The sequence below is a fragment of the Sinocyclocheilus rhinocerous genome, unplaced genomic scaffold (assembly GCF_001515625.1).
Source record: "Sinocyclocheilus rhinocerous isolate Xijiao unplaced genomic scaffold, SAMN03320098_v1.1 scaffold193, whole genome shotgun sequence".
NCBI classification, from domain to species: Eukaryota; Metazoa; Chordata; class Actinopteri; order Cypriniformes; family Cyprinidae; genus Sinocyclocheilus; species Sinocyclocheilus rhinocerous.
The window spans coordinates 716,975-731,789 of record NW_015627585.1 but is presented as its reverse complement, the minus strand read 5'-3'; the positions used below and the strand labels follow the sequence as shown (position 1 = coordinate 731,789).

The window sequence follows — 14,815 nt, the reverse complement described above, 5'->3', positions numbered from 1 at the left end:
GTAGCAATTATTTAAAATGCATCTGATCACTCTACAAAATAATCTAGAAACAATGTGAATGAACACCACAACAGCTTAAGCAGCAAACTTTGCAAAACACAAAATTTATGTCACTGCCAAAACTTTTGGCCATGACTGTACTGCTGTTTTTTTCCCCAGCAGGTTTATGCAAGGTTATAGTACACCTATCGAAGGGACTCACAGCCTCACTGCCTCATTCTCATTTGTGTCATATTCAACCTGCCCTGACTGAGGTCCATTATTGTGTAAGGATGTGACTTGAAGGACGTTTTTCTGACTGATGTGCCATTCAGGAGTGCAGTAGATTGATAGTGTTTGTCTCATGCTCAGTTTGTCGTGCCAGTTCCACATTACAGGCCTCTTTCATGTTCCTGTTGCCGCCTCCTCAGTGCTCTGCCTCTGTTGTGGTCTGCAGGCTGCTTGACACCCAACTTCTGAAGCCTAATTTGGGTATGTCTGTATGTACTTCTTCTTAAAAAAGCAAGACACATGTATGCAGGCCTGAAAGTGTGTCTTATATACTTGCGTGTCAATGTGTCAATATGGTGGGCAGTAGGGGTGTCCTCCCTACCATGTCTCATGCCCCATATGGAAATACCCTCGGCCCTTCAGTTCAATTTCTCTCTGTGTTTCAGAGGCCCTGAGGAAAACAAACACCCTCCGCCCCCTCACTGACAGAAAAAATCCCCACTTGTCAGATGAGGGGATTTTTTGATTGTCTAATCAGCTCCATATCCCAATCCAGAGACCTGGAGCAGTGCAGCTTGGTCCACTAAAATGCTGGATGAAAGACTGAGTCGCATCCTCCTTCCGTTTAATCGATGGCATCTTATCTTGCTTTTGGCGGCATTTTTTCACCACCATAGTCTTTTATATGTGCCTGTTGTAAAGGTGCTCAGAACTTTTCTGTGTGGCGATTATTTTAATAAAATAATTTTTATTATAGCTTATTATATTTTAAGGTTTGTTAACATGTTAACTTAATTCACATTAAATATATTTTAGCATATTTAATCTGTTTTTATATTACTGTTTTTAGACAGAAATCATAAGATTAATAATGAATATTTTATTATTTCACAATATGTGATTTTAGAAACGTATTAAAAGTGCTACAGAAGTGTATTTTAATTGAATTAAAAACATTTCTCTTCAAGTCTAGGACAGTAGTTCTCAACCAGAGGGCTAGGGCCCACTAGGGGGCCTTAGCAAACTTCCAAGGGGTTTTGTTTAAAATGTTTAAAAAATCAAATGTGAAATGTAATGAAATCTTTTTTGTTCCTCAATGAATATAATTAACTTACAGTGGGTATAGAAAAGAATCACTCCCCTTTAAAATAATCAGATTTGTTGCTTTGCAGCCTAAAATGAAGATGGACAGTTTTTGTTTTATCCAGCTGTATTTACTCAGTGCATCTTATAACATCCAGTTAAAAGATATAACACCAACATGTCAGAATTATTTTTTTTAATTAAAAAATAATAATAAAAAAAATCACTGAGTTGGAAAAAGGATCACCCTCCTCCTAAAAATGACTTGTAAACTCAATCAGTTGCAGCTAATCACCTTTTCAAAGGCACACAAAGCCATTTGACTTTCAATTGGGATCAGCTGTGGTCATTTTGATCAGCTCAGCATGAAAAGAGCTTTCCTGGAGCATTTCAGTCCTTGGTAGTGCAACTGAAGCAAACAATCAACTATATGGGCACCCATCAAAAGATCTAAAAGGATAAGTTGTGGACAGGCACAAGTCAGGAGATGGATACAAAAATTGTTTTAAAGGTTTATCAATGCCTAGTAGCACAGTGAAGTCTGTTATTAAGAAGTGGAAGGTATTTGGTACAACACAGACCCTTCCTGGATCAGGACATCGCTCCAAACTGAATGAATGAGCCGGAGGAAACTGGTCAGAGAGGCGACCTGTCACGACTGAGCTTTGACAAAACACACCTTGAAGATTCTGAGGCAACATGATTGAAAATGTAATTATTTGGCCTCAACACCAAACGATAAATCCAATACAGCTCACCATCCAAATAACAGCATTCCTACAGTAAAGCATGGAGGTGGTAATATCCTGTTATGGGGGTGTTTCTCTGCACCAGGGACTGGAGCACTTGTCAGGATAGAAGGAAAAATGGATGGGGCAAAATACCATCAAATTCTTGAGGAAAATCTGCTGCCCTCTGCCAGAAAGTTGTCAATGGGAAGAAGGTTTACCTTCCAACATGACAATGACCGAAAGCACACAGCAAAACTGACCAGAAGGAGAAAGAGGTGAATGTCCTTGCATGGCCTAGTCAGAGCTCAGACTCAAACCCCACTGAAAATCTGTGGAATGACTTGAAGACTGCAGTCCACAAACGGTAATCATCAAATTTAACTGAACTTGATCAGTTCTGCAAAGAAGAGCGGGCAAATATTGCAAAGTCTAGATGTGCAAAGTTATTCAAGACAGATACATATCCCAACAGACTAAGTAAAGACTGTAATTAAAGCAAAAGGTGGTTCAACAAAATACTGACACAAGGGGGTGATCCTTTTTCCAACTCAGTGATTCTGTTTTTTTTATTTAATTTTTTTCTGACATGTTGGTGTTATATCTTTCACTTGGATGTTATAAGTTGCACTGAATAAATACAGCTGGATAAAACAACTGTGTCCGTCTTTATTTCAGGCTGCAAAGCAACAAAATATGTGACCCTGGACCACAAAACCAGTCTTAAGTCACTGGGGTATATTTGTAGCAATAGCCAAAAATACACTGTATGGGTCAAAACTATAGATTTTTCTTTTGTGCCAAAACGCATTAGGACATTAAGTAAAGATCATGTTCAATGAAAATATTTTGTAAATTTCCTACTGTAAATATATCAAAACGTAATTTTTGATTAGTAATATGCATTGCTATGAACTTCATCTGGACAACTTTAAAGGTGATTTTCTCAATATTTAGATTCCAGAGTTTCAAATAGTTGTATCTCGGCCAAATATTGTCCTATCCTAACAAACCATACATCTCTTCCCAGTGCAGAGGGTCCGTGCAGTGCTCCTGTGGGGCTGGTCGGTCACACGCTGCTGTCTGTGGGAGAAATGAGAGGGCGAGTTAGTGCTCAGTCTCATGGAGGAATCTCCTAGATGGCAGGGCTTGCGTGGTTTATGTAACCGCCGCCTGATGAGGTGCAGCTGTGACCGATCAGCCTGTGATGATGATGGCCAGGTGCTCCTCGCTTGTTTCCAGGGCGACGCTGATGAAGCTTCGGGACGCTCGTCACAATATATATATATATATATATATATATTAGTAGTTATAGTTCAGTTAACATAGTTTGTAGGGGGCCTTCAGAACTGCTGGTCTAGAAGGATTACTGATCTCAAGTAAACCAGTTTAAGATGCTTTAACATCATGAAAACTTTATGGTAGTGTGAGCCTGACAAGTGCACCGTAATTCTCCTTCAGCACTGATGTTTCCATGACCACGTCCATCTGTGAACCATTTGTGCCTGGTATATTGCGTGCAGTGTCTTTAGAGCAGGAAGAGCTAAGATCCTCCTTACCACATTCAGAGGAATTCGTTCTCTCGCACCCTCTATAACGAGTCAAATGTTGCCACCGCTACTCTAATATGTGATAACCAGAACTAATCTTTCACATACCCTGCACCCAGCCATTGCACAAATAGCGATTTCTGTTGCCTAATTAAGCAGTTAATTAGCTCGGGTGTCATGAGTCCTACACCCTGAGATAAGCTTGTGATTTTAAGGATGGAAGTCCTATTTTGATTGAGTGCTGCTGCTGTGTTGGTCATTACGACTAGCAGCTTGACAAACGGCAGATTTGAATTGCTTGAGCAGCTTGAGGAAACCGAGAAGAGATTGAAGGCAGGTAAGTCGGGGGGGATGTCAATACCTTGCAGGGCAGGTCCACAGTTTCATCAACCTGGTGAGCGGGGTGGATGGTTCATAATGTTCCTTCCCACTGAGTGAACCCGTATTAAGCACCAGGGTAGAGTATGTTAAAGTTGTCTTGTTTATCCTTCTCTTCTTCACTTTCAAGACTTCGAACCGATTCCTTGATGACATGTTGGTTGCTGTCACCTCATGGGAAGCGCAAATAAACATTCTGACTGGGATAGGAAGGTCAGATGCATTATAAATGGATTAAAGGGCATAGTTTAATTTACAAATTGGCTTGAAAGTTCCCTCACTGAATTTTGGCCCACAGTGCTGATGTTTTTCAGAGCGATAAGGGGTGTCACGAAAACATGCTTTGGCCAAAAAGCCACAGGGATCTGCGGATATATTGCAAACCTCTTGAACGTTGTTTGCGAACCTTTTGACCACAACCATGAATCAGGGTTGTTGTTGCTTTATCCCCCGTCTGTGTGGTCAACGCGGCTTCTTGCGAATGACTTTCCTCTAGACCTGGTCATATCAGGTCACATCCTCCTCCAGACTTGGACATCCCAATCCAAAACCTTCTGACATAGTGTGTCTAGCATGTGGGTCTTCTGGTATGCAAGAGGTGTCCCGTTCTCTGCCTGTGCTATTTTCTGTCAGGCCCCAGAGAAAAGGAACAAACTGAAAATGAATGGCAGGGCTCTGTCTTCATCTTGCGGTAAAAACAGATGAGAGCAAAAGAGAAACAAGGCCAGAGCAGTCCATGGTGGTGTGGTCGGCCTGGGCTGGCTGGCTGCCTGTCGGGGTCTAAGGACTCCTCTATTCCCCGCTGGTCTCTGGCTCAGAAGCTCAGTCGTATTCAGCAGCTAAACCACACTTGCTCCGGGCCAGACTTGACTCACATCAGTGATCCACATTCAACCTCTGGGGAATAAATTGTCTCTGTGCTTATGCTCGTATGCCATGGATTTAACTCAAGTGTGTACATACTGTATTAACACAAAGCATTCATTATTATGAATTCAACATAGAGTATATTCTATCTATGCACATTTGATTCAAACCAAAAAAGTATTTGTATTTTAAGAGTGAATAAATGTACTTTGTTTGCTTACCTAGTCAAGGTGGACATCATATTCAGTTTTAAGCAAATAAAAACAATGCTTGAAGAAGGGAAAAATATCCAATAATACTGCAATAATGTTGCAGAGTCAGTTATAAGGTATTTGAGTTAGCAACAGTAACTGAGGCGGACCTTAGTGGAACATCAATTAAATATGGTTTCTAACATTCATTAATTTTATTTTAATGTAATTTATTCCTGTGATGCAAAGCTGAATTTTCAGCAGCCATTACTCCAGTCTTCAGTGTCACATGATCCTTCAGAAATCATTCTAACATGTGATTTGGTCCTCAAGTAACATTTCTTATTTTTATCAATGTTGAAAACAGTTGTGCTGCCTAATATTTTTGTGGATATATGTTTTTCAGTATTCTTTGGAAAATAGAAAGTTCAAAAGAGCAGCATTTATTTGAAATCGACATATTTGGTAGCATTTTAAAAGTCTTTACTGTCACTTTTGGTCAATTTAATAAATAAATAAATCTTACTGACCCCAAACTTTTGAATGGTACTGTACAATATTTCTAAGTGGCTTTCACTATGGGGGGAAAAAATGAAATTTTTCCTTCCAGAACCCTATTTTTAAGCAGTATTGGATAGAGATAAATATAGGAAAAAACATTATTGTTTGAGATTAAACCCCAATAAAGGCGGCAAATCTGTCATACTACAGCTTAATCCACAACAATGTAAGCGACTGCATTCTTGCAATGCTTAAATCATTGTTAAGCGTGCCTCCAGGCCCTTGCCTCCTCCTTGACTGGTGTGAACACAAATACACTGGTGTTAAGAGAGTCAGCCGCAACACGTCTGGCACGATGGGATCACTTCCTTCTGCAGACTGGGCACCCACTGTCAGCCCGACCCCAGATAATTAACCTCTGCCACTGGGGTTCAACAAGAAAACAATCCCACAGAGCTCTGTGTGTATGCTAGCGTGACTGTGTGTGTGCCCCGTCTACAGGTGCCTGTGAGGGTGTTAAGCGTCATCCTTCTCGCCATCTGCAGGCATGGGACAGGGTAATGGAGAAGGCTAGGAACACATGCCCAGTGCTTCAGACGGCGTAGCAAGTGGCTGAAAGTGGGTAGCGCAAGGCTGGGTCTTTGACTGAGGTGACTAGGTTAATTAAGGGGTGAGTCTTCAGGGTCTGGGGGGCCCCGGGGCAGGCGTTTGGGGGTGGTTGATCGAGTGCAGAAAGAGGCCACGCCACTCACCCGCTCCGCTTCCTGTGGGGTATCTGTGCCTCTCTTCATGAGCGGACCTCTGGATTCATAAACTCACACAAACGCATGCACACGTGTAGCACATATGTTCTTTGGGTCCTGAAGGAAGTGTCTTTTAACTGAGTGTGTTGTTTCTCTAGAGCTCTCGGTTGTGAAAATGCAGCTGTGCAAATCCACATCGAACCGAAAAAACAACAGGCCGTGTTGATCCAAAACAAGCATCGAGTTGAGTGCGTCTGATTAGTAAAGAGTCTGATTGTGAAATGAGTCAGTATGTCAGGTACAGAAGATCTGTAAGCTATTATTATGGAAGAGTCTGGGTCTCAGGGTGGGTCACAGGGAGGCAGTGAAGTTTGGCAGGTGTCATAGAACAGAAACTCATGTGACCTTTTGTGTGTCCTTTCAGAAGATGAAGAGGAGGAAGAAGAGGTCACAGAACAGAAAGCTGGCCCAGAAAATGACCTGCAGGAGGAGGAAGAAAGCAAGGACACAAAGGAAGGTAAGAGTGGGTGTGAGTGTGTTTGCTTAGCTAAATCTTATGAAACCTCCCTTTGAGGATATTCAGGGATGTCCTCAAAGACAGAAATGATACTTACATAAGCAAAATGGTTTTTAATAATAATAACAACAGCAATATTTATTTATTAATTCATTCATTCATTTATTCACATTTCATGTAATATATGAAAATTGTTTAAATATTATAACTTTTGCAATATAAATAATCAAAAAATTCTTGTAGACCAAGGGTTTAAGATAATTTTTTATACTTACCTTTAAATTAAAAATGTTTTGTTCATAATAATAAAATCATTACAAGTATTATTACTTTATATTATTATTCTTTTTTTGTTTTATTTTATTATATTTTCTTATTAGAAAGCACAGTATTTTATGCCCTAATGCTGCAACATGCCTTAACTACCAAATATTATATTATATTATATTATATTATATTATATTATATTATATACAGAAACCACTGTATTTTATACTCTAATTCTACAACATGGCACAGCTAGAGCTATAATATTATTTTAAAAATATACTAAATTAGGTATTTTTTATTATAGTGTTAAAATTAGTCTGTTGTATTTAAAATGATTTTAAATGTAAAAAAAAATTTATTTAAAAAAAAAACAACTGTATAAGTCTATGGTATATCCTAATTTAGATGGCAAATGTGTGTGTGTGTGTGAAGGTGTTCCAAAGGTTGTTAAAAAAAAAAAAACATGTTCCCTACACAAACAGCCTCCACCTGGCACAAATTTAGCACATTTGAGTTCTGTATGTTGGATGTTTCACGGAACAACATCTGCTCAGTTCAGACTCAACGGGAGAGACGTCTCTTTACAGTAAAGCCTGACGTTGAGTCGCATGTTCTGCACACATGTTCCATAAGTGCCAATAGAAACCATAACAGATCTGTAGATAAATTACCCACACTGACTAAAATTCAATGAGGCTGTTCCACAAGGGCAATTCCTTCTGTGTTGGCATAGCTGGGATTTTATTGTCGCCTTCTTTTGATGTTTCAAAGGGAAATGCATCCTGTTAGTGGTTAATAAGCCATGGGTGGAGTGACATGACATTGAGGGGTTTATTAACTTAACGTAGTGTCTCTAATAATTTACCATGTGATTTACAGCTTGTGCTGTTATGCGACGTAAAACCTTCTGCCAGTGAAGTAATGTGTGTATCTTACAATTACAGTACAGTAAGCATTTAAAACGATGATGCAAACATTTCCACTACTGTACAAATCACGTTTTTCTTACCTGTCCTGCTTTAGTAGTTTGTGTTTACGCCTCCCACATGTCAAAATTCCCAAAGTCACCAAACAGGATCAGCGGAGCGTTGAGTGGCCACTCGCGTGTGACCCCTGCAGCCATATCAGATGGCATTCTTGCTGGCGGGGGGCTGGGCTTATCGGGCCGCGGCATTCTGGGTCAGGCCTGATCGAACTTTAATGTCACTAGACCCCAGCAAGTGGACTTCAAAGCGAGCGGAGAGTGCATTCTTTGTGCAAGTGTACAGGGTAAATAACTAGAGAGAGGCCGGACAGAGGCAGACTGTGAAAGCACACGAGGGCTTTGACTCCACGCTGACTTTGATCACGCTTTTGTCTTCCTTATGAGTCATCAAAAAAGGCACGCAAATCAAGTGGGCTCAGATCAAAGGGACGGGCCCCTAATAGTCTGGGAGAAAATGGAGAAACGCAATAACATCAAAAAAGGAGGAAAAAACTGGGCGTGTTGTCATTATGGAAAGAAGAACTAAGAGCTGTTTGTGTTCGCTAATGTATTTGCTTATTCATTTATTGTTTGTTTGTGGTTTTTATGCCCATAACTCCCTTCTAATTGGCTTAACTACCTTCAAGGCTTGTTGGGAGTCAGGAAAAAGAATGTGGGCGAGTTTGTTTAGGTTTAGTTTGTACGGTTACTGCTCATCGTTATGCCGTACAGCCATGATTTTGTCTGTGGTTAAATCCGTTTGTTAGTGTTATTGTATGTAAGTGGTAGGTATTAACACATAGCCCATTTTTGCGGCCATGGCATGTGCTTTTGTGTGTTTGTGCATTAAAAAGTATGGCCTGTTCTGTGTTTATTTACTCGGCAGCTGTGTTTACGTCTTCATTTTGTTGTGTTTTGTCTTGTGTGTGTATCAGGCCACCCGCGGGAGCTGACGGAGGAAGAGAAACAGCAGGTTTTGCACTCGGAGGAGTTCCTCATCTTCTTCGACCGCAGTATTCGTGTGATGGAAAGAGCGTTAGCTGAGGACTCCAACATCTTCTTTGACTACAGCGGACGAGACCTGGAGGAAAAAGAGGGGTGAGAAAGTGATGCGTAACACAGATGGGGCTCTATATAGAAATATGGTTTCTGAGTTATACAGTAGATTAAGTATTTTATGCATTTTTATGTTTATTTTTCATATTTTATTGCTATATTAAGAATTTCCTTTAACAACAGTCAAAACTTATAAATGGTTGCATTACTAATGGTTATATTATTGCAAACTTGATTGTAGTGAAATGAAATTTATGTGAGAAAATGGACCACTTTGACATCCAAATGGCCATTAATCTACATGAAATGGAACCCAAAACACAAAATGTAGTTACACAATATAAACTGCTTTAATTATCTGGATTTAATTTATATCTGTACCTGGACCACAAAACCAGTCTTAAGTCGCTTGGGTATATTTGTAGCAATTGCCAAAAAAACATTGTATGGGTTAAAATTATCGATTTTTCTTTCTTAGGATATTAAGTAAAAATCATGTTCTATGAAGATATTTTGTAAATTCCCTACCGTAAATATATCAAAACTTAATTTTTGATTAGTAATATGCATTGCTAAGAACTTCATTTGGACAACTTTAAAGGCGATTTTCTCAATATTTTGATTTTTTTGCACCCTCAGATTCCAGATTTTCAAATAGTTGTATCTCGGCCAAATATTGTCATATCCTAACAAACCGTACATCAATGGAAAGCTTATTTATTCAGCTTTCAGATGATGTATAAATCTCAGTTTCGAGAAATTGACCCTTATGACTGGGTTTGTGGTCCAGGGTCATATATATTAGGTAAATTGTATATTTATATAATATTTTTTTCAAGCAATGGATGTAGGTTGCTCTAGTGTTATGCTCTGTCATAAAATAAATGGTCACACAAATTATCATATCACTGTTGAAATTATCACATTTAAAATAAATTTATAGTGTATTGTCAACAAATTGTCTGCAGAACGTGATATAAATATAGCAAAAATAGGAATGGTTGGTGTTAGTTTGTAGTATTTATAATTAGGCTAACATGAAAACCATTGAAGACTATAGCATGTCCTCAATGAGCTAAATGTGTTTGTGTGTGTGTGTGTCCATTATTTTTTAAAGAAGTTGCAAAATGATGTCATCCATTAACAACCTCTAGTTTTGCTCTTCTGTATTGGTATACAAACACACTGTTGTTTTTATGTTGTTTCTTAATTTAAATATTTAGAAATTTTTATATAAATGGATAAAATATTGTATTAAAAGAGGTTTTATGCACTGTTTCTATCTATCTATCTATCTATCTATCTGTCTGTCTGTCTGTCTTAATTTTCTATTGTATATAGTAAAGTGTATATTAAAACCCCAGAGCCAATGTTAATAAGAGTATCTCTCTCTCAGAGATCTGCAGGGTGGCTCCAGTCTCTCTCTCAGTCGTCTGTTCTATGATGAGCACTGGTCAAAGCATAGGGTCATCACCTGTCTGGACTGGTCCCCTCAGGTAGACTGACCTCCCTCTCTGACCTGTATATGTCAGCACCTGTTCATTTAAAAGGGAGAATCCTCCCATTCTTTGTCTCTGAGTCAGCTTTATCATCCTCTTCTCTGTTCTCTCTCTCTCTCTCTCTCTCTCTCTCTCATCTTTCTCCTGTCTCCACTCTCTTCTCTTCGTATTTCCAGTACCCTGAGCTCTTGGTGGCCTCCTACAACAACAATGAAGACGCTCCTCATGAGCCAGATGGTGTGGCTTTGGTGTGGAATATGAAATTCAAGAAGACTACACCAGAGTACATCTACCACTGCCAGGTGAAAACCCTTAACACAACACAAATGTACACACTTACCCTCCAAATATCGCGTCACACCGAATATTAAGGGAGTGAAAATTTCTATTGCAGGAAAATGTTAAAGAGATTCTGTGATCATGTACTCACCCACATGTCATTCCAAACCCGTATGAGTTTTAACTCGAAAGAAGATAATTGGAAGAATATTGGTAACCAAAGAGTTGAAGGTAGCTATTGACTTCCATAGTATTTTTTTTCTCCATACTATGGAAGTCAATGGCTCCAGCAGCTGTTTAGTTACCAGCATTCTTCAAGATATCTTTTTTTGTGTTCAACAGAAGAAAGAAGCTCACACAGGTTTGGAACAACTTGAAGGTGGATAAATTATGACAGAATTTTCAATTTTGGATGAACTGTCCCTTTAAGAAATTTTACACAAAATTGAGTTTAACTATTTATTTGAAAGATTTACCTTTTTTGCTGAGTTAAAAATACATTTATCATTGGGTTTATTGTTACACATTGCATGCTATATTGCATACGATTTAAAAAAAACTGTAGGCAACATGTAGTACATACTTTTTAGTAAGTCGCTCACTTGTATCCCATTCCAAATATACCTCTAGTATTCCAAGCACTTCTCAATAAATTTATAATAAAATGACCTAATTGGAAAGCCATGATAAAGGAAGTGGTAGCTTCAATAAAAGGGAGATCTAATGGAGCGTACCACTTCAGATGACGACATGCATTTAAATGAGCCTAAGGTGATATTTAATTAAAGGTGCATGCTGGCCTTGGAGTACCGCAGCGGAACAGAACACCTTATTACGGTGTGTGTCCGCTTGGGTCAGGCCAAAAAAATCCTGAGGTTTGTGTGTAAAACACATCTGGTGTGGGTTTTGATGCTAATTATAAAAGACTCTGGGTTGAGAGTCTTTTCAGGGAGACGACCAAGTAAGCAAGTCTTGGAGGCGACAGCCTGGTGCGAGGGAGAGATATTAGAGAGACATTTCTGTAATAAAAAGATGTGGCTTACCACTTCCTAATCCTACCAGCCGCATATGTTTGCCCACCCACATGGTCTGCTCGTGCATGTGCTGCTTTTCCAATGCCCAGCACCTCTCACATGCACACAGACGGATACACGTATACATGCTCGTTTACTCACACAGTTACAGCCAATGCATACTTACTTACACCAGATATGTTTTAGACATGCCATATTGCACACGTTTATAAACAACAGACTTTTCATATTTACATGACTTTTTTTAAATTGCCATTTTAGTTCTTTATTATTGATTTTATAATTGTAAAACTATATAATGTTGAGGACATCAATGTCTTACAGACTGCAAACGTTTATGATCACTGGTTTAGAATTTCTTATAAAAATTTCTGCTTCAGTTCTGAGAGGGGTCTATATGACAAGTTTCATCAAAAGAACATTTTCCTTGATAGGTAATTTTTGAAATTGGTTCTTTATTTTACAATCGGGGTAAAATTTGCTCTCAAAGAACTTAACTTTTTTTTTTCTTAAAAAAAAAAAAAAAAGACCTACAGGAAATATTGATTATGAAATATTGATTGAACCTCAGGAGGTCAAACTAAATATTAGTTGTTTATTTTCTGTTAATTTTAGATGAGGTTTACAATCTTGTTAACAGAATGTGGGGAATGTCTAAAGGCAGTTTAAAATCCTGAATTATGAAAAACATTAAATAATCATCAAAACTAACTACCCTGCAAATTTAGCCTAAATTCAGCTGATTCTGAGTAAGGGATAAAAGGATAGTTTGGGACCAAATGCTGGTTTGTAGTTGTTAAATTTTTTTCTAAGAAATTAAAGACATATCAATTTTTCTTGCAGTGAATTTGGGTGACAGTGTTTAATGGTCAGCACTACAATTTGTGTGAAAATTGAAGAAGATTATTGTATATTTGTCTTCCTGGGATGCTGTAGAAGGGTGCAAATTCTGTTATTTCTCAGGAGTCAGTGTACTGTACATGTTTTGTAGCAGGAAGAAAGTCATGTGGTAACAGGGATGATGGTAACAGACATTTAATGTAACACTTGCTACTTTTCATCCTAGGTCAATTTTATCTAGACAGTTTTTATATAATAGTTTTCACAACAAAATAATGGGACACTAAAATAAACAGCGTTTTATAGAAAGTGCCATGTGTTTTTGATTGTGTTGTGACACAGGAGCATAAATGAAGACTCCCTTTGACCTGCCTCACTCTGCCCTTTTCTTCTCTACAGCTCAGTGCTACAAAAAAGATGGGATGTATAGAAAGTATACATAAAAATAAAATCGCAAGATGAATAACACACAATGGCATTTCACAGCTTTCCTTCAGAGTGGCCTGAGGTTCAACCATACCTTTTTCATCATGAGGAGAGAAATGGAGAGAGAAGCACTGGATCTCCAAACATTTGGCTGTTGGCTGAGGATGAAAGAGGTTGGGCCAATTTGCAGAGATATTGTTTTTTGCTCTGGGATCTGTTCTAAACGGCGGTGCTCCCCTCTCACTAGACTGGGAATCTGATGGGTCTTAATGTGCGAGCATGTTCTGCCGCATCCCCCACACGCTCCTCTCCTTGCTTCTTCTCCCCTCCTTTTCTCCCTTTGTGGCTTCCCTCACTTTTGGCAGGCCGTGTGGTGGAGTTCAGCAGTTTTGCAGTCGTTTTTCCAGATTTACCCACAGCCACCACTTTCATGTGCTGGATACTTCAGAAACCCTCCCTCCAGCACCGCTGTCTCCCACATTTCCCTCAGTTTCTCTTTTTGCTGTTCCATCTTTACCTCTTTTTGCCGTTCCATCTTTACCTCTTTTTGCCACATCTCTCTCTCCTTACTTCTTCTCAAACTCTAGCTTTGTTCCAAAGCCTAGTGAGCTGACTCGCTGTCTACTTAGGAAGGTTCCTAGCCATCATGGAATCTCATAACTGAATGTACTACATACGCAGCACCTCCACACACCACATAAATAGCACTTATCATGGGAAACTTGAATCATAGTTGATTTCAATAGAGTCTGCCATTAGCATGTTGCTAAGCTTACAGAGTGATTCTCTAATAAGCACTAAAATCATTGTGCCCACAAATATTGGATAATATATATATATATATATATATATATATATATATGAATTATTAGAGAATCACTATATATACATACTGTACATAGGGTATAGAAAAGAAACACCCCCCTTTAAAATAAACACATTTTGTTGCTTTGCAGCCTGAAATGAAGACGGACACAGTTTTTTATCCAGGTTTGAGTCTGGGCTCTGACATTCACCTCTTTCTCTGTGTGCTCAGTTTTGCTGTGGTCTTTCGGTCATTGTCATGTTGGAAGGTAAACCTTCTTCCCATTGACAACTTTCTGGCAGAGGGCAGCAGATTTTCCTCAAGAATTTGATGGTATTTTGCCCCATCCATTTTTCCTTCTATCCTGACAAGTGCTCAGAGTGCTTTCAGAGAAACACCCCATAACAGGATATTACCACCCCCATGCTTTACTGTAGGAATGCTGTTATTTGGATGGTGAGCTGTATTGGATTTATCGTTTGGTGTTGAGGCCAAATAATTAAATTTTCCTTGAGGAGTGGCTTTTTTCTTGCAACCCTCCCATACAAGCCACATTTGTGGAGAATTTGTGATATTGTTGTCACATGCACACAATGACCACTCTTTGTAATAAATTCCTGCAACTACTTCAGAGTTGCTGTAGGCCTCCTGGTAGCCTTTCTGGCCAGTTTTCTCCTGGCTCTTTCATTCAGTTTGGAGCGACGTCCTGATCCAGGGAGGGTCTGTGTTGAACCAAATACCTTCCACTTCTTAATAACAGACTTCACTGTGCTACTAGGCATTGATAAAACCTTTGAAATCTTTTTTTGTATCCATCTCCTGGCTTGTGCCTGTCCACAACTTAATCCCAGAGATCTTTTGACAGTGCCTTGCC

The 14,815-nt window shown here is 39.0% G+C and overlaps 1 protein-coding gene across 5 annotated transcripts in view; it reads left to right on the top strand.

The window, feature by feature from the left end:
* dync1i1a (dynein cytoplasmic 1 intermediate chain 1a) overlaps positions 1–14,815 on the top strand; it is a 106,840-nt gene that overhangs the window by 31,581 nt on the left and 60,444 nt on the right. For all 5 annotated transcript variants that reach the window (XR_001638788.1, XM_016542732.1, XM_016542753.1 and 2 more), the window contains 4 exons: positions 6,676–6,768; positions 8,938–9,100; positions 10,455–10,554; positions 10,734–10,859. Coding sequence is in view for 4 of the 5 variants with exons in the window: in XM_016542732.1 (XP_016398218.1) it covers positions 6,676–6,768; positions 8,938–9,100; positions 10,455–10,554; positions 10,734–10,859 (482 nt within the window). In the remaining variant the exon portion in view is untranslated. The remainder of the gene's footprint in view (positions 1–6,675; positions 6,769–8,937; positions 9,101–10,454; positions 10,555–10,733; positions 10,860–14,815) is intronic.